The 19,628-nt window shown below is 44.1% G+C and overlaps 1 protein-coding gene across 6 annotated transcripts in view; it reads left to right on the forward strand.

Moving 5' to 3' along the window:
* SFXN1 (sideroflexin 1) overlaps nt 1-16,413 on the forward strand; it is a 52,857-nt gene extending 36,444 nt beyond the window's left edge. The window contains exons 9-13 of one of the 6 annotated variants that reach the window (XR_009539686.1): nt 5,633-5,682; nt 6,095-6,142; nt 9,661-9,818; nt 11,977-12,079; nt 15,385-16,413. Coding sequence is in view for 3 of the 6 variants with exons in the window: in XM_060144219.1 (XP_060000202.1) it covers nt 4,655-4,727; nt 5,633-5,682; nt 6,095-6,142; nt 9,661-9,723 (234 nt within the window). In the remaining 3 variants the exon portion in view is untranslated. Of the gene's footprint in view, nt 1-258; nt 894-4,654; nt 4,728-5,632; nt 5,683-6,094; nt 6,143-9,660; nt 11,829-11,976; nt 12,080-15,384 lie in introns of those variants that run through there. The other 5 variants (XR_009539684.1, XR_009539685.1, XM_060144219.1 and 2 more) reach the window with 5 other exon arrangements.
* The last annotated feature ends 3,215 nt before the right edge of the window (nt 16,414-19,628 follow it).

Raw genomic sequence — 19,628 nt, forward strand, 5'->3', positions numbered from 1 at the left:
TCAGGTATTGGCATGCCAACTTTGGGAACAATGGAGAATCAAAAACCATGTTTAATAAACCCAACTTCCCCTCCCATGGAATTTAAGCAAAATCAGGTTTTTAAAGCAAGACCAGATTTCTGGGTAGATAACAAGGCTTGGAAATTGTCATCTCATCATGTTAGTTTGTCTGGCATAAAAGTGAACTTTGGCAAGAGAGGAATACTTTTGCAAGTGTGGTCATTCCATCAATAATATATGATTGTCGTGAATTTGCAGGTGACTGTGAGAGCAGTTGGGAGGCCACCTTCAGTGACAGTGTGTCCCCACCATTGAAGCTTTCCCATCCCCTTCTCTCTGCCTCTCAAACGTCACCCAGCACCCAGTTAGCAGAGGTATGTCAGCAGCCCGGCTCTGGAGTGGAGACTCCTAATCTTGCCAGCTGCCACTGCTGGTGGGACATTATTCCCCGGAGTCTCACTCCAGGCTCTGGATACTGAGCACACGTGGCTGCTTACATGTGAGCTGATCATGGCGTGGAATTCCAGAAATTCGGTAGGAAAGTCTGCATTCGAACCTACATTCATGCTAAAGAGTTAGGTCACTGGGGAAGACATGTGAAATGAACTTGGTCCTTTACTCTCCCAACTGCCTTTGAACTCCTGGGGTCTCAGCGTTGTTGGAAAAGTTGCCACGGTTACTCTCATATCTTGGTGACAAACACTGGGCAGGAGACATAGCTGGGCACATTGTATCATTTTCTTGCTGGGACAGACAGAAATTGCTGTAGATACAGCCTGGCATTTTCTTCCATGAAGCGACCAGCAAATGATACCAGCGGTTAGCCACTGTTGCCACACTGCCCTAGGCTTTTCACAGCAATACATGAATAAATATTGTGTTTTCCTCCCTTGTTTTTGTTTGTGGTTTTCAGCTTTGCTTGGTACCGTACCCTTCAATAATCATATAGAGGTGTGCCACCTCGATTCCCCTCTGCCCGCCCCACTCCACTACTGAAGGGCCTCATGTGGAACCGGAAGGGGCCGCTGGCATCAGAAGCCATGGCGCAGGGTTGGGGGAGGAGGTCAGAATAGCTCATGGGTCAGTCCGAGCGCCTCGCTAGCTACAAAGGGTCTGGCTGCAGCTGAACTCGTTCGGACTTCTGTGGAGGATGATGCTTTGAAAAAGCAATGGCTAAACGTTGAGCTCTTCAGATGTAACATCCCACTCCCATGTTCAGGGTTGCTGTTACACCAAAATATTGCATTTTGCCCATGTAGCGAGGACTGTAGGACTTCACTGATACCTATGGCCATTACAAAAGCATAGGCAGAGCAGCTTATCTTCCTATCCATATGTTTCCATCTGCAAAGCACTTTCACATGCTATTTGGAAGGGCAGGCTTTTCTGAGCCCTTTTACAAAGGCTTAGAGGTCATTTCCTCAGCCGTTCATGTCCATGTGGGTGGCATCTGCCTGGGTCGGTTAGCCCTCTGATTGTTCTCGCAGCTCCAGCGGCCAGATGTGCCTCTCTGCAAGGATGTACTTATCTGGGCTTTTACCTTGAATATGACCAGACTCCTCTGCAAACATGAAATGAATTGAATGTTCTTGGCTTTTTTAAACGGTGAGCTTGGGGAGCCTTCGGCATGACTCATCCTTCCCCCCACGCTTTATCTTTTCCCAAATGGAGCGCTGGCAAAAAGCATAAGCTGTGGGCAGGTGACTCAAGAAATCTTTGCAGTAAACCAAAAAGTTCACCGCTTAAAATCTGGTGCTTTTCCCAACAGTGTTCTTGAAGAATAGCTCCTGTGGTCTCTCTACTTTGCTGGCACTTTCATTGGGAATAAAGTTGATATGATCTGGGTCAGATAAGAGCTGCTCGTTCCTTAAGTTCTAGTTCATTTATATTTTCTTTAATAAAAGTGGACGGCTCTGTCTACTCAGTAGATTTTCAGGATCGTCTGCTAATGGAGTGTGAATGTAGCATTTATTCATTCATTCATGTATTTTATTCAGCAGCCCTTTGTTGACTGCCTGTTGCATGCCAAGCAATGTGCTAGGTCCTAGCATCAGAGAAATAGGGCTTGGGTCCTGCTCTCAGGGACCATATAGCATGGGGGTGGGGAGAGGCACAGGGCAAATGGTTCCAATGCATGGTACAGCGTGAGTACAGCGTGAGGCACAGAGGGAGCATAGAAGAGGTTTCGCCCCCAACTGCCATAGGTGGGCAGAGGCTTGAAGACAACTGGCCAGGGATATCTGCTTTGCAGAAGCTCAGAGAAGACACAGAGCATGGCTTGTTGGGAGACTTGTAGATGGTCAGGTTGCCTGGGATGTGGGCCATGTGTAGGGAACTGACTGTACCATATATAAAAATCAACTCCCAATAGTTCATGGAATCTAAATGGAAAAATCTACAATTGTCAAACTTCTGGAAGAAAATATAGCAGAACATCTTTGAGATCTAGACTTGGGCAAAGATTTCTTAGACATAGCACCAAAAGCACAGTCCATAAAAGAAAAAATTGACAAATTGGGCTTCAACAAAAGGTTAAAGTTCTGTTTTTTGAGAACTGTAAAGAGATTGAAAAGACAAGAAACAGACTGGGAGAAAATTTTTGCAAAGTATGAGTCTGATAAAGGACTTGTATCCAGAATATATAGAGTCCTCAATAATTTTTAAAGAAAACAACGCAGTTGTGGGGTTTTTTTGCATTTTTTTATTGGATTATAATTGCTTTACAATGGTGTGTTAGTTTCTGCTTTATAACAAAGTGAATCAGTTATACATATACATAGCTTCCCATATCTCTTCCCTGTTGCGTCTCCCTCCCTCCCACCCTCCCTATCCCACCAGTTTTTTTTTTAAAAAAAAAAAAGGGCAAAAGGTTTGAACAGACATTTCACCAAGTATATATAGATATAAAATAATATCACATGTAAAGATGCTCAGTATCTTTAGTCATTGGGGAAATTCAAGTTTAAAACCACATTAGCTACCGTTAAATGCCTATTGGAATGGCTAAAGTCAAAAAGACTGACCATAACAAGTGTTGACAAGGCTGTGGAGGACCTGAAACTCTCATCCCCTGCTGGTGGGAATGTAAAATGATACAACCACTTTGGAGAAGAGTTTGGCAGTTTCTTAAAAAGTTAAACTTATGCTTACCATGTGACCCAGCCATTTCACTCCTAGGTATTTACCTAGAAGAAATGAAAACATATGTCCATAAAAGACAGATGTTCAAAACAGCTTTATTTGTAATAGCCCAAAACTGGAAACAATCCAAATGTTCCTCAACAGGAGAATGAATGGAGTATCAAAGCAATACATTCCATGCAGTGGAATACCTAACCCAGCAATAAGAAGTCCTGAACTATGGATACATACAAGAGCATGAATGAATCTCAAAACAATTACACAAAAAAGTAGATACTGTATAGAAAATCCTAGAAATTATAACCTAGTATATAATGACAGAAAGTAGATCAGAGGTTGCCAGGGAATGGGTACAGGGTTTAGGGAAGATGGTGGAATTGCCAAGGGCACAAGGAACAAGGAGAACATGAAGGATGATGGCTGTGTTAATTATTTTGATTGTGGTGATGGCTTCACAGCTGAATACTTATATCAGAACTTTTATCATACACAGTAAGTATGTGCAATTTATTGTATTTCATAAAGCTGTTGGAGGAAAAATCATTGGGAGGAGAAAGAATTTACTCATATCAACTTTTTGAGCTCTTACTTCATTGAATATATATCTTTTAAACTTGTGATTACTGTCTTTAATTCATTTAAACTTTTCATTTAAAATATCCTCTGTTTGCACAATTCTGTGCTAAATAAGGTGTGTCCCTCCCTCACGGAGTTCTGTGATTATCTAGGGGAAAACCAAACATCCTCAGCTCACTTATTTAATCTCAGACTAATTTCTGTTTAAGAAGTAGGGATGGGCTTCCCTGGTGGCGCAGTGGTTGAGAGTCCACCTGCCGATGCAGGGGACGCGGGTTCGTGCCCTGGTCCGGGAAGATCCCACATGCCGCGGAGCGGCTGGGCTCCTGAGCCATGGCCGCTGAGCCTGCGCGTCCGGAGCCTGCGCTTCCGGAGCCTGTGCTCCGCAATGGGAGAGGCCACAACAGTGAGAGGCCCGCGTACCGAAAAAAAAAAAAAGAAGTAGGGATGAAGGAGGCAGGATGGGATGCTGGGAAGGAGTCGGGAGGAGGGATGACATCCAGGTTGGGTTTCATGGGAGAGATCAGAATTCTCCAGGATCCTTGTCGTTACCGAGAGCCTTTCCAACAAAACCCTCTGCACAAGCCGCCATCAGCCTTTGGTTTGTACACATCCATTGTTGAGATTACACACAGCTGTTCAAGAGTCCACTTGACCTGAGGATGGGCTCTCATGGGTTCATCTTCCCTCAAGATCTCATTCAGGGCTTAGCTTGCCTTCTCATCACCAAGTCTGTGTACCCGCACAGATGACACGCATCTGGGAAGTGCTAGGAAGAGGATTTACCATCTCCTTATGAAAATCCTTCAACATCAGACAGAGCCAGTTGCCCCAGATACAATATTTCCTTTTCCTGCTTTCCTTGGAGGGGTGGGGCCCCTCTGTGCAAGCTCCATGGTCTGTCTCTGCTTGATGACATCTCTCCCTTCCTCTCCAGTCCACGCCTCTCTCCCTTCACGTTCACCCATGTGATGTACCTCTTCGCCAGAGGAGTCTGCTCGGGGACCAGGGTATGCCTGTCACACAAGCCTCCTTGGGGTCATGATCTTTTAACAGCTTGTGTTGACACTTAACTAAGTTGGCTGATTTCATTACAGCCAGTTCACAACTTGGTTGCAGCTCTTTCAGTGGCCTTATTTATATAATCTGTATATTTCGTTGCTCTTTATATTGCATATTATGCTTTTTTAAAACTCCCTTTTGAACACTAAAAATCTAACAGCACTTATTCTCTAAAAGACCAATCAACTCGTTCATTTCCATTAACAAAAAAGTAACAGGCAAAAATTTGTCATGCCAGCAATAGTTTTAGCCATACCGACAGCAACTAAAACCAAGAAAGGAAAGGTGCAAAGGAGGAGGGGGGAGACTTGTTGGGTTTCTGCTATGTTCCAGGCACGGTGCTAGGTGCTTTATGAATGTTATCTGGCATATCTTCACTCACACGCTTTTAGGAAGCTGTCGTGATCCTCATTTTGCAGAGAAGGAACCAAAGGTTGGAGACCGTGCCCTTTTCCCACAGTGGGGATGAACTGGTAGGGCAGAGATTTGATTGCAATTTTGTTTGTCTTCCAGCCTTGGAACCACGCTCTACAGACCCCCAGCCAGGAGAGAAATTATAGCTAAGTGATAACCATTTCTCCAGCTCCCATATAGCCAGGCATCTCTCAGATTATATGTGCAAGGGAGAAAAATGAGAAGCCGCTTAATCTTTGCCTGTGCATTCATGAACAGATCGAAGAGGGAAGTCAGGACTAACTATAACGCTGGTACAGTGTTACCCCTGCATTTCACTAATCGCATTCCAGCTGGATCTTGTAATGTGGCGAGGTTCCTGTCCCAGTTAACCAGCAGAAGAAATTGTTTCTAAGAGCCTGTATAAAAAGTACTCAAAATAATTTATTTCTCAACACAGAGGTTCCCATGGATGAGTGCGCCTATTCAAGTTGGATTAGTTGGCTTCTGGTGAGTAGAATTACTTTGATGTCATTAATTTCTTTTTTTTTAAGATAAATATACAGCATATGAAATGTGAGGGATAATATGGGACACACGTTTCGAAAATGAGACCATCCCAGAACATCTGGAACTTATGGTCCCAGTCATTAGCTAGACATAATCTGTCTTTAGAGAAACCAACAACATTTGGGGCTATTTGTGTGATTCTTTTTTAAACTCCTTTCATCTCTTTGATTTTAAAAATATATATATTTTGGCAGTCCTTGGTAGTAAAATTATACGAACAGGACATATTTTTGTGAGGCAGCATAATACTCGAAAGAAAGAAAGGGGATTGTTATCAAAGTAAAATAATAAAAAAGAATCTGAAAAGTCGACCATTTCAAAAATGCTCTGATCTTTTTCCTTTTTTTTTAAGTTTGGTATTTGCTACACCTCTGTGCTGTGCTCTGTTTCCTCAGAAAAGGTATGTATTTGTTACTCTTCAGAGTGATCATGCATTTTAATCCTAAAAACCAGTTGAAGACACAGGTGCATTTCACTAGTAGGAAAGTTGAGTCTCAAAAAGATAATGAAGCCAAGCCTCTAAAAGGAAGAGATAAGAGGCAGCAATGAAATGCGTGTCTGTCTAATATCAAAATTCTCTTTGCCCAGCTCTTTTCTACCTGCTACTGTTACATTTGAAAATTCTTTATTCTTGTGTAAGACTCAGGTTAACTCTGGTGCCAATTTGCTCTTATAAGAATGTAAATATGGCTCGATGTCCAATCCATTGGCAAATGCATCTATAATGCAGATATATTCGAATTTAAGTTCCACCCCCAGGGACAGCAGTTATATGCACTTAGCTTTGGTGGTTGGTATATTTGCTTCCCTTCTTCCTACTTAGGGTTTTTTTTTTCTGTTTTTCTTTTTTTTTCTTTTTTTGCCTTAAAAGCTTGATTGTGCACGTGTCTTTCATCACAAGCTGCCCTTGAATCCTGCCTTTGATGTAAGAACTGTATTGACAGGCATTAAATCAGCATCCCATAAATCTAAGGCTTCAGCTTTTTTCTATTCTAACATCAAGGCACAGAGGAGCAGCATTTTGCTGTTTTGCTGTGGTTTGTGTTACCAGACTCCTGCCCTTGTAATATCCTTCGTGGGCCAGCAGGCCCCAAACATATGGCCTTTAATGCCCTAGGCTTTCACAGTGGGTTTGGGATGAGGTATTCTGTTCTAGAACTAACTTCATCAGGTCCCTCTACCTGATAGAAAAATCCATCTTTTATCCGGTCTTTCACTTCTGCCTTTGACCCCCACTGTTCTTAGTTGGGGATTTAAACTTCAAGGAGAGGGAACTTCTATCACCTTGATGCCTATAGCTAAGCCCCCCTTGAAGAGGGCGGGACCTTCAGAACCTCTGTTGAAGCCCAATACGGATGAATTTCCTAAAGAGGAGCACTCACACCTATTTAATTGTACAAACCCCAGAATCTCAGGGCTTAAGGTAAGACATGTTTATTTCATTAGCATATCGCTTTGGAATGTGTGTTCAGCCCTTGACCTTGCGCTCGGTGACTTAGGAACATGGCATTTGGGTCGAGAAAGATCTGACTTCAAATCTCAGTGACACCTCCAGTTTCCTTATCTGTAAAATTAGGATAATCCCTGACTTGTCAGGTTTTTATAAGGGTTAAAATGCATAACGTCGGACCCCAAAACTGAGTACTAAGTCATACCCATTATCATTATCATCAGCAACATGATTTTAAAATTACCCAAGTTCCCACTATATGGAAAAAAAATAGCCATTGTGGTTTTTTTCTAGTGTTTTTCTATATTCATAATTTTTCTTTTTTTTGCCTATGTTTATAAATCTATATCCTACCTTTTTTTAAAATTTATTTTATTATTTTATTTTTGGCTGTGCTGGGTCTTCGTTTCTCTGCGAGGGCTTTCTCTAGTTGCAGCAAGCGGGGGCCACTCTTCATCGCGGTGCGCGGGCCTCTCACTATCGCGGCCTCTCCTGTTGCGGAGCACAGGCTCCAGATGCGCAGGCTTAGTAGTTGTGGCTCACGGGCCTAGTTGCTCCGCAGCATGTGGGATCCTCCCAGACCAGGGCTCGAGCCCGTGTCCCCTGCATTGGCAGGCAGATTCTCAACCACTGCGCCACCAGATAAGCCCCCTGGCAGGAGATCTTTAGACCCAACCAAGTTGTCAGTTACTTGCCGCGCAGTCATAATTTGGATGTTTGGTGGTCGTCTGGGTGGATCTTTTCAAGTCCACGGAGATAGAGCAATAGGAGAATGAGAAAGACTGAGGGGGAAAAGCCTTGGCCTCGGTGCGCTTCTTCACGGCCAGAGGACTGGTCTCTGCCAGGTCCTGCAGGCGACGTCAGCTGCCCCTTAACGGGCTACTTGAATCTACATGGCTCAGGGTAAGTCCCAGCCGCCCTTCAGAGGGGAGCCATAGCCCAATAGGCGGATCGAGATTATGGCCTTTGAGGCCCCGCATTGGGTGCTAGGAAAGATGTTGCAGGAAAGAGAGTGGGGTGCGAGAGGATGGTCACATCCCAAGTCATGTCTGAGTCCCTGGGATGGCCGCCACGTGTGGGTTCTTGGCTTTGTGCAGGCAAGGATTCAAGAGCAAGACGTAGTAAAGTGAAAGAAGGTTTATTCAGGGAGATGCACGCTCCATAGACAGAGTGTGGGCCATCTTGGAAGGCAAGAGGCCTCCTACCTTTTCTACCTCGTAGTTTACTACATCTCAACTACATTAAAGAACAAATCTTTTTAAAAGACTAATTATATAGTGTTACCAGACCCAGGTTCGGCTGCTTGCCGCTCAGAAGCCAATAATTCAAGAGGCAGGTGTCAGTAGAAAGGAAAGGTGCTTTAATCATAAAAGCTGGCGGTCTGGGGAGATGGTGGACTTGTGTCCAGAGACCAGCTCTGATGATTCTGCTCAGCCATGACAGTTTTTAAAGGGAAAAAAATGGAGGGGGAAGAATCTCAGCGAATCATCGAGGCAGGAGGTTGGATACTGCATCATTCTCCGTTGCGTTGAGTGCAGACTGGCTGACTCTCTTCACGTGTTATCTTGCCCACATGATCTGCCTGCGGGATTGCTTAGGGATATTCGTTGCAGGTAGAGAGCTAGTCATTTTTTTAACTGCTTACTTCTTCATTCTTCTTTTTATCTAGGAAAAGAATCAACAGGTTAGACAAGGCATGGTGTGCATTCAGGACAGCACAAGTCAGGAGTTAGGCTAATCGCCTAGTGATCTCATCCCTGTCATTAGGTTCTTTTAAGATTAGAGGGGAACAGAAATGGGCAAACAGGAAAGGGGCAAATGAGTTGCTTTCAATAACAAAATGTCCACAGTTTTTCTGGACAGTTTTTCTTCATCCTTAATACATATGCACATATAAAACATTCAAGTACATTTTTAAAGTATAAAGCAAGCACTAACAGTGGTCAACAAGAGATGTTTTTTCTCATACATTTTAGTATTTTCTGAAAGTTTTAGAATAAGTATGTTTTACTGTACAATGGACAAAAGCAGATTAACGCAAGTGAATTTGTAGTGCTAAAAAATTCCACTGAGTGCATATATCTTTTTTTAATTAACGGTGAACATTTATGTTGTTTTCCTTGGGAAGTGGCGTGACCACAGGTTGTTTTCCAATACCATCAGGGTCTAAGAGTGTCATCACCATACCTCCTTGCTGGCAAAAGTGGTTTTTAAGGCTTTTAATAAGATGAGAGGTAAAAAGCGTATCTCAGTGTTGGGTTTTGATGGTGCCTTTCTTTGATATTTAGTGACAGTTTTCTGAGAGGAACAGGATACTCGTTTTCTGGGCACGTGAAGCATTTTTCAAACAGGACTCTGTTGTCCCAGTCACGGGGGGTGGGTGGGGCTCCTCTCTCTCCTCTCTCCAGCTTCTAATTCCCACCTCCGCCTGTGGAATAACCCTGTCTGTCGTTTCTCCCTTCTCCCAGTTCCATGTCTGTGACAAGCTTGGAGGCCGAGCTGCAAGCCAGGATCCGAGAGACCCATCCTGAAATACGGCGCGTGTACTTTAACAAGGGATTATAAAGTAGGGAAAGAAACATCTTCAGAGGATCCTACCAACCACAAGTGTGGTGTAGCCAAGTTGGTAAGGAATATCCTGGTTCTGGTCGACAGGTGACAGATACCTTTTAACGACCCACATTAGCCTTTTAGAGTCAAGCTGCTACTTATAGCACAGCACCTGGGGTGGCCTCCCCTTACATTTGAATCATGGTACAATTTACAGAAACACCCTTCCTGTAGCTTTTATAGTCACTGTTTTTTCAAAGACAATATCCCAACCCTCACCCAGAGTTTTCAAAAGCACCGCTAGGCATAGAGTAGATGTTCAGTATATTGACTGTCAGTCAATGAAAAGGAAATCTGTTTAAAATACTGAATTTTTATCCTACTCTTGTTTCAAATCAAGGAGAGCTCAGTAGTGAGTTGAGAAAACACAAAAGCTCTGAAGCTAAACTGTAAAAGAAAATGACTCGTAAATATTAAGGACAGTTTACTTTCCTGCCCAGTTCGGGCTGGAGGCGACCCGAAGTAGATGATGAGTTCTTTGCATTTGTAGGATAAAAGCTCCTTCATACACCTCCCGGAAGTCAGAGTGATAGACAATTGTGAAAGGTCCCTGCTGTCAACAGCTGTATGCTTTCGTATTGCTGGTGGATTTCTTCGGTTGAGTTTGAAATTTATTCTATTTTACATTCTTATGAAGATATCAATCTTACCTTGCACTTGTTGACTTTATATTCAATCATTTAAATCAACTAATCAAATAACGGAAATGCACAAATGTCAAATTTTGGAAGTATATTCGAAACCAACGCTGTATGACTGGGTTGAATCTGGCGTGTTTGTTTTTTTTTTTTTTTAGAAGCGAGAGAACAGTTCCCTCTGCCTACATGTCTTTTCTTGTCATCCTCGTAGATCTCTTTGGCGTTCAGAAAGATACGGAAATAATGTGTATGTGAATCAATGACTCAATGAATTTTACTTGAATGTTGTATATTACATTCCACCCTGTTTGAAAATAATGAACCCATGGACCACTGTTTACATCATCTGTAGTATCTTCACATATAATATATTTAATGTTAATAGATTATGTTTCAATTCTGTAGAGGTTCAAAGGCATACGTGAGGTGGTCATTTCACTGAGTATAGACCACTCGATTCGATCTGTAATTCAGAGACTTATAAGTGGGAAAAAAATGTAGAAACTAGTTTGGGCAAATTTTTCCTGACACTGTGACCAGACTGAATTTCCTCATAAAGAAAAAATGGTGTGCCTCGTGTCTGTGTTTCTCTTTTCTCTGAAACGATGAATGGACCTGAAGGTTTTGGGCCACTCTGAGCCTTCCTTTATATACTGCCGGAATATTCTCATTTAGATTTCCTGTCTTAAGCCATTTGAGCAAAAGAGCTTCCCCATGACATTCTGGCCTTGGATGTCTTTTGTGGCCATAGATGCTTCTCTTTAAAAATGCGTAAAAGCAGGAAATTCAAGGCAGAGCTCCACGAGGTGCTTAAAGGGCACTTTTAACAAGAAACTAAAGCCCTTGAGGCCTACCCCACTCGCCCCAGCTAATCTCAGAATGCTTACCCCCAGTCAGGTGGCAGCTCCATGTCCAAATCTTAACCTTCGTTGAAAAATTAATGAGTGCCTGGTTGGAAGATTGACAAACTGACCAAAATTTTAATACACACCAGGATGAGATGGCCAAAGGATCATTACAAAAGGGATAATGAGCCTGGAGATGTGTCTTTTTAAACATCATGTGTTGAAGCTTCTGACTTTTGATGCTTTTATAGAGAACTATGAATTGTATAGTTGAATCATGGTTTATAAAAAGGAACAAAATGAACCAAGATTGGCGATCTTTGCTGATCTCTTAGGAATACCTCTTCTGGAGAAAAGTTCACATGAAGTGCAATATGCTTGTAAAGGTAAATAGTTATTAATATTTCTAGCAACATGATATAAAGAATTATGACTGTAAGTATTAAACAACTGGCAGCTTTTTTTCAGTATTAGCACAGTGTCTGGCCAGTGTTGGAGTCGATGTATTATTTCAGTTCAACTGGATGAAATGTTAAATAAACTCAGAATGAAAAAAAATTCTCTCTTTTATTTGTATGTAAAGGATGATGCAGTTTTTATGTTATAGTCAATGGTACCTTTCATTCTAACTTAATATCTGGGTACCATCAGTAACTCCTGATGAAGAGATATTTTTGTATTATGCCTTTAGCAGGAAATATATTTCTAGTCCTGGCTACCAGTTTTCCACCTTCTTGAACACCATAGAGGCTCCCACCCCCACCCCCCGGCAGCCCCGCACAGCGTAATTCCAGGTACGTTCATTATGACACAGGGGGAATGAGATTCTGCCTTAGACCCTGATGACTGACACCCTTACACATGTGGTCAGGTCAATTTGCTTTTATATTGTTTGTCAGATTCTAATGTGGAACTAGCGTTTACCATAGTTCACAGAGAAAATCTAAATTTAACCCAGGATTGGGGAGTGCCTTATTAAGAGACGTAAAAAAGAACTGAGCATTTTACCCACCGTGGTCACGTCTCTGCTCTGTGTTGCTACAGGACCTCTGTTTATCACTTAAATTATTGAAATATATTCAAGAGCTTGGGCCTAGGAGTCAGAGCCGGTACAATCTTGGTTGTACCCACTTTTAAAATAAACATATCTGGGCTGGTGACATTCTCTGTGACCTTCAGTTTTATTAGTTTAGATTGTTTGGAAAGAATAATTGAATCTACCTCATAGAGTTGTTGTAAACAAGATAATTCCAGCACGGCGGTTGACGTAGTGCCTGGCACAGAGTAACCATTCAGTGGATGATTGCCAATCGTCTACAGATGCTGGACGTGCATTCAAAATGCCAGTATATCAATCCACCGGTAAGATTTCAGAATCTTGGCGGCTTCCCCAGAGATAACCCACAACTTCACTAAAAGTAGCAGATTAAAGTGGCCACGGGGAGACACTTGAATCCATCCTTTTAAAACATCCAACAGTTAAGGTTTTGCCTAAATGAGACAGAGGTAGGAAGGTCTCTGCTCACAGATGAGAAGGCTGGGGCTTCAAGTAGTACAAGTTCAAGGCTGCTCCTGGTCGCTTGAAAACTATAGTGGCAGCCAAGGTCTGACACCTGAATCTACAGCCCTGTCCAAAAGTGTGAACAACTGGAACAGTCCAATAACAGTAGTTTTTCAAATTGGTGTATTCTTGTGTATTCAGAATTTCACTAAAAGCCAAAGAAAGATCAGGTTACATCTGTTAGTGATGTTAGAAAGTATCAAACTCTAGATATTCAAAGTATGGTCCATAGCCCAGCAACATCCAAGTTTGTTAGAAATGCAAGTTCTTGGGCCCCAGCCCAGACCTGCTGAGCCAGCATCTGCCAGATAACAGGAGCCCTGAGATCCCCGTATGCATCACAGCTGGAGAAGTTCTGGCTGTGCCACATCTCCGACGCTCCCAGGGACCCGAGCTTCACTGGGTCAGTTTCAGATCAACTTCTAATACTCTGTGAATTTGCGTATTTACCCCTCACCAGATTCCAAGGAGGCTTCCAGCTTCAATGTTGACGTTCTTAGGGACATAGGGTCAACAAGCTTACGAGGGCAGGGATTTCCGTTTTGTCCACGGCCGTAGCTCCATCACCTAGAACAACTGGCACCAGCGAAGGGTCCCCATATGGTCATCGGGTTCATCCTGGGCTCTTTCTGGGAATCTGAAGAAGGGTCTTCACATTTCCGATTTCCAGTTGTGGAAAGGAAGCCACTTGGCGTCACGGAGAGGTCATCACCAAGATGTGGAAAGAACGGGGAATCTGAGGGTTTCTGGGACCAGAGCTGGCCATGAATGTTATCCTTGGGAACCGAGAGGCAAAATGAGCATCCAATTGTACCCATTGTTCTGGAGCCAGCCCAGCTGTCACGGAGGGCACCACTGCCCTTGTAGCTTTTGGAGACGAAGGAGCGCTTGGGACAATACACATAGGGGCTTGTTGAACCCTCAAGGAGACCACGATATGCCCAGTTTTAAAGAGAAGGAATTTGAGGCTCAGAGATGTGGGCTGATTTGTCTAATGTCATGCGGTGGCCCAACTGCTATCTCAGTCCAGGCCTGTCAGACTCCAGTGTCTTCCACTGTACTTCACAGCTTCTCCATCAATAGGAATAATTAGAACTAGCTTCGGTACAGCATTTTACAATCTTCAACATGTTTTTATTTCTGCATACATTACTCCTTGTAATACCCCCAACAGTTCCTCTGAGCATCATCTCCATTTAAAAAGTGGGGAAACAGTCTTGAAGAAGTGAAATCACTTACCACCAACCTAACTTGGGGGATTCAAAGGATTATAAAAGATGTATTCACGTTCCCACACACACACACACAAACAAAAGGTTTATGGAACATACGGAATTCCAATAAGGACCCAACCAAGGTCACAGGCAGATCAGCAAGGTCATTTCCAGATAGGATCTCCTATTAGAGTAATAGGAACAATGGTTTTCAAAGTGTGGTCCCCGGTCCAGCAGCATCAGCATCACTGGGAACTAGAAATGCATGTTCTCAGGCCCTCTCGTACTGAATCAAAAACTCGAAGGTGGGACCCGGCCAACTTCTAACAAGCCCTCTGAGTGACTCTGACACAGTCCATTCAAACTTGAGAACCACTGGGTGGTTGTTAGGATGAATGCTAGAGTCGCGTTCAGCTCCGTTCTATGAACTGAGGCAGGCTAATCTCTCTCAACCTGTTTCCTCATCTGTAAAATGATGTTAATGCCACTTCCGTCATTGGGTTATTGGGAGGATTCAATGAGAATTAATAAATGGACAGCACTTAGCCTGGCACAGGGTACACTCAACGCATTGTAGCTAAATTTATGTGATCCCCGGGGCCAGAAGTTTGACAACACTGTTGGTGATCCTACAGGGAAACAGGCACTCTCATGACTGCTGGTAGACATCCAGATTGCTGCAGTGTTCCTGCAAGACAGTTTGGGTGTATCTCTCAAAACTTATAAAAGCACGTACCCTCCTTAAAGCAATTTCACCTCTAAGAATTAATCCCACAGATGGATACACTCGGGTTCACAGGAGACCTGTCTACTCCTGGGAGGGAACCATATGAATGGAATGGTCGGGGGAAGTGAAAGAAGGGGGAGGTTGGAGAATATTTCCTGAAGATGGTGAGAAACTGCCAGGTAGGAAAAAAAAGTGTACACTATTGTGGGTAATCCCAAGTATAAGAAATTTTCCCTTGGGAAAAAGAATTTTTTAATTTCTGAATTGGATTTTTGCAAGATAGAAGGATAAATAACAGTTGATTGCCACAAATATAAGCTAATTTGGGAAGAAAGGCTATCTCTGGATGGTGGGATTTTAAGTGATTTTAAAATTTTCTCCTTTATGCTTTTCTAGTTTTACAGATTTTCTTCTGTTTCTGAACTCAGGACATATTAAATGCTACTTAAAAAAAAAAAAAACCCTGTAGGTTATAGTCCCAATTTTATAATAATATATGCACTGATATATATAAAAAGACATATTAGAGGAATATATACCACAATGGTTAACAGTTGGTATCTCTGGATTTACAGGTAATCTTTATTTTCTTTACAGCTTTCTGTTTCTCAGATTTTCTGGAATGTACCTGTATTGGTTCTAAAATCAGAAACACGTCAAGTTCAGGCCGTTGAGTGACCCCCCCAGCCTCTCAGCTCCCAAGCCCTGGGATTACCGAGCCAATCATTGACCCTCCCCTTGATTCCATCTCTCTCCTGGAAGTGATGGAAACAGTATCTACCTTATAGACAGGCCTGAACCTGTGGTTTTGGAGCTCCAGGCCGGAGAGATCCGCAGCGCCGAGAGACGCCGCCAGGGAGCAGCATTGCCTGCAACATCGCGCGGCTGGAGCCCACCGATCCCCAGAGCTACTGACAGGTGGCGCAAGGCAACAGACTGCGGCCATGAAACGTGCATCTCTGGATTTCCAAGGCCAGGTCGGGAAGGTGGTGCAGGAAGCCAGGAGAAGGACAAGATCTCTCCAGCTTCAGGAAGCTGGAAAGATGCCAACAAGTAGGAATGGGACTATTGTACAGGGCACCTGACTCCCGGTAGGAGGGGGGCAGTGCGGAACACAGAACAATTGTAGACCAGACCCAGCCCCTGCCCTCGGGGCCATCAGTGCTGCGACACAGGCCAATCACACCCGAAGCTGGCTCAGGGAAAGGGAGCTGGGAATCAGTGAGGGCTTTAAAGAGTGGCATCTCAACTGATACCGGGAAGAGGAGTAGAAATTTCTCACTGGGAGGAGAAAAGGGGCAAGAAGAAAACTAGGGCTTCTCCGTACCGGAATGGGCTTCCCTTTCCATGGAAAGATCTGGAAACCAGCGAGAGTGTGGCTGAATGGTGTGTGCAAAGGAGGGAACTTTGGGGAAGATGCCACCAGGATCTCAGGGTCGTGAGGGCCCTTCAGTGCCCAGGGAAGGAGTGCGGGCTTCATCCTGAAAGCAGGGACTCCTTCTGGAGGCTTTTGTCCCGGGGAGGAACAACAGTCAGATCCTAACTCTGTCACTTGCTGTTTTTGTCATATGGGACCAGCCAGTTCCCCTCTCCGATCCTCAGTGTACTCATCTGTAAAATGGAGACAATAAAACCTACATTACAGTCTTGCTGTGAAGCTTAAAATGGGTAAATGGAGAACCTGAAGTCGTGACTTTCCTTTCCTTGTCCTTTTATTTCTCTGCAATAAACCAAATGGAAAAGACAGACAAGCAGGCCATTTCCAGCATGTCACAGTGTCGGTTTGGCAAGTGTGACGTTTCCAGGGGCCAGGAAATCGATTCATCATGTGTGATTGCAATCAAGAACAAGTTCTTTCCTCGTATTCTCATTTATGATGAAAATGTATTTTAATCATGTGCAATCTCCAAGAAAGATGGTAGCAGGAAAGAACAAGGTTTTTAATAACGCAAAGCTAAAAATAGAGAAGATGACGATGCTATTGAAATTCCAAAGGATGCCACCTCCTGATACAAACTCTGAATAATAATTTCGGTCCAGAACTAGGAGTGGGGTTGCTGGGAACCCTGTTCTGCAGGGGAGCGGCCTCAGGTGCAGCCGGGTGGCTTACCCGCTGGATGGCTGACATAGGAAAGAAGCAGAAAGTTTTCTTCCAACGGCCTTCTCACTGGGCGGGGTGAGTCACATCAGCAAATCTAGTGAGGACGACCCGATGAGGAGGAAAAGGATGCTGTCACTGAAAGAGAAGCTGGGACTGGATTCCACTTCTGCAGTGCACCTCCAGCTTCCCAGGGCTCCTTTGCAAGGCAAGATCTGGACAATGGGGAAACAAAAGAAAACAAAGCAAAGGACTCCCAAGTAGAGGCTGACAATTAAAAAAATGGAGAGGGAGAGAAGGCTGGACAGAAAAGCTGCTTGGACCAGGTGTAGGCAGCAGTTCTCAAGTCTGGGAGTTGAGAGCCGGGAAGACAGGGTTTGGGGGGAGGGGACACAAAGAGGCAGCAATGGGCAGCCCCCATCCTTGATGCTGGGCATTAAGAAGGCACCCCCGTTTGGGTGTAGGGTAGGGTTTCTCCCCCCTTGGCTTCACTCCAGAATCACCTGAAGAGCCTTTCACAAGTCTCATTGCTCAGGTCCCATCCAAACCAATCACATCCCAATATTCGGAGGTGGCCTGGGAATCGGCATTTTAGGCTCCCCAGGGCTCAGGTTCTAAGTGCAGCCAGGGTTGAGAACTGTTTCTCGAGATCGAAGAGTACGTTAAAGTGATTCCATGGCTTTGGAGGTGCTGGGGAGCGGGGGCAGTGGTTAGTGCTCTGCCGTGGTGGGGACGGGACGTCCCGCAGTGAACCAGGAGTGTGGACACTAGGAGTGTGGACCTGTGTTATCATTTATTTGCACTCGACCACTGTCGAGCCTCCATTACAGACAGCGATGGCTAACAGGCACTGAGCAATTATTTTACCCTATCGCAGCCTCATTTACTCTCACAACACCCTGTCAAGTAACTGCGACTCTAGTTGCTCCCACTTCACACATGAAACTGCAGCATTTCAGGGACTTGCCAGAGATAGCCAGCTCACGCGTGGCAGAGGTAGGCAGAACGCCCTCGGCCTATGTGTCCTGCCCAGACCCTCCCCTTAGCCTGCCATCCATCGCGGGGTGGGGGGGGGCAGGGGGTAGTGTTGAGCCAGCCTCTGACCCCAGGGTAAGCACAACCAAGGCTCCATTCCCACAGGCCTGGGAGAAGAATTCTGGAACATCGCCAGAGGCAAACAACAGATGTGCCCAGGACCGCAGTGGCTTGTTAGTTCTGGACAATGTGGCTCTGGAAGGATTCCAGTGTGAGTGGAGTTTGCAATGTGAAAGATGAAGCTTCTGGTGCTCTCTTCTGGGCGCGCGGCTGCTTCCTGCCTCCTTTCCCATCCAGGCTCCGTCAGGCTCCACCTCACACTCCTCCTTCTTCAGTCTTCTTTTCTGCCTCAACCTCTCTGACCTAAGAAGCCCCACCAAAATAATACACGCTCATAAGAATAAACTAAGATGACGCAGAAGTGTATAAAGAGATGGCTTCCTTCTCCTTTCCTAATCTCAACCCCAAGGCTACCTTCTCCGGGGGTAACGGCTGTGGACTTTGATCTCCGTTCATCTGGCCACTGCATATGTATGCGCTCACCTGTAAGTGTATTTGGTTTGACTTTATACAAATGAAATATACATATTCTACTACAATCTCACTTTTCCCCATCAAATTTTTTATTTTTTAGGTTAATATTTATAGATCTTCCTCATTCCTGTTAAGAGCTTCATAGAATTCTGAAACGTGAGTTCCTATAATTTATTAATCATTCCTCTATTGACGGGCATTTCTGTTATTTCCACAATTTTGCTACGACAAAAAAATTTCTGTTGTGAATATCCTTGTGCAAAGCTTTATATTCTTACGCTGTTGTTTCTTTAAGAGAGGCTCCTAGAAGGGAGATTAGTTAGGTCCTAGGATGTGAGCATTTAAAATTTTGTTGATGATGATGAAAGCTAACTGTATTTAGCCTTTATTTTGATGTGCCAGGTCTGATAAGTGCAATTTATTCACTATCCCATTTGAGCCTCTCATCAACTCTATAAGATAAATTCTCTTATTAGCCTCACTTTTCACACAATAAATTGAGGCCTAGAGAGGTTGAAACCCTTGCCCCAAACCACCCAAGGAGTAAATGGACTGTCCTCCAAAAAGGTATTTCACTCTAGCAACAGGGCCCACACCCTCCCCAGGATAGGATATAGTTGTCTTTGTAAGAACTAAATATCTAAAGGTCACTTTTTAAAAATTTACTTCTCATCCCTTGGGGTAAATCTTTTGAACCTCCACTGTTACCATTCTCTTTTGGACCACTGTCTCCCCTACTTGGACCAGAGCCTCCACTGGCTCCTGCTGCCAGGCTTCCCTCTTTTAGCCCATCCTCCACATTTGCCTGAGCAGGCACACCCTCCCCTGAAGCCGTTTGACAAAGTCCTGGCTCCTCGGTCTGACATGTGAGAGCCTCCATGACTTCCTGCCTGCCAGACTAGGCAAATGAATATCCTCTCTCTGGCCCTCCTGTCCTTTTCCCGTTGGCTTTTACAAATCATGTCCATGTACTTTCACATCTCCAGGCCTGTGCACATGCCATTTCCTCTTCCTGGAAAGCTTTCCTATCTTTGATATGCCTGGTGAACTCCTACTCATCCTTCAAAGCCCAGTTAAAATGGCCCCTCTTGAGACCAGGGTAAAACCAACAAGAACACCAAAATATTAATATTGAAGTGAGACTGATATTTATTTCTGTTTTATACTTTTTTGT

This window comes from Lagenorhynchus albirostris, chromosome 3 (genome assembly GCF_949774975.1).
Source record: "Lagenorhynchus albirostris chromosome 3, mLagAlb1.1, whole genome shotgun sequence".
NCBI lineage: Eukaryota > Metazoa > Chordata > Mammalia > Artiodactyla > Delphinidae > Lagenorhynchus > Lagenorhynchus albirostris.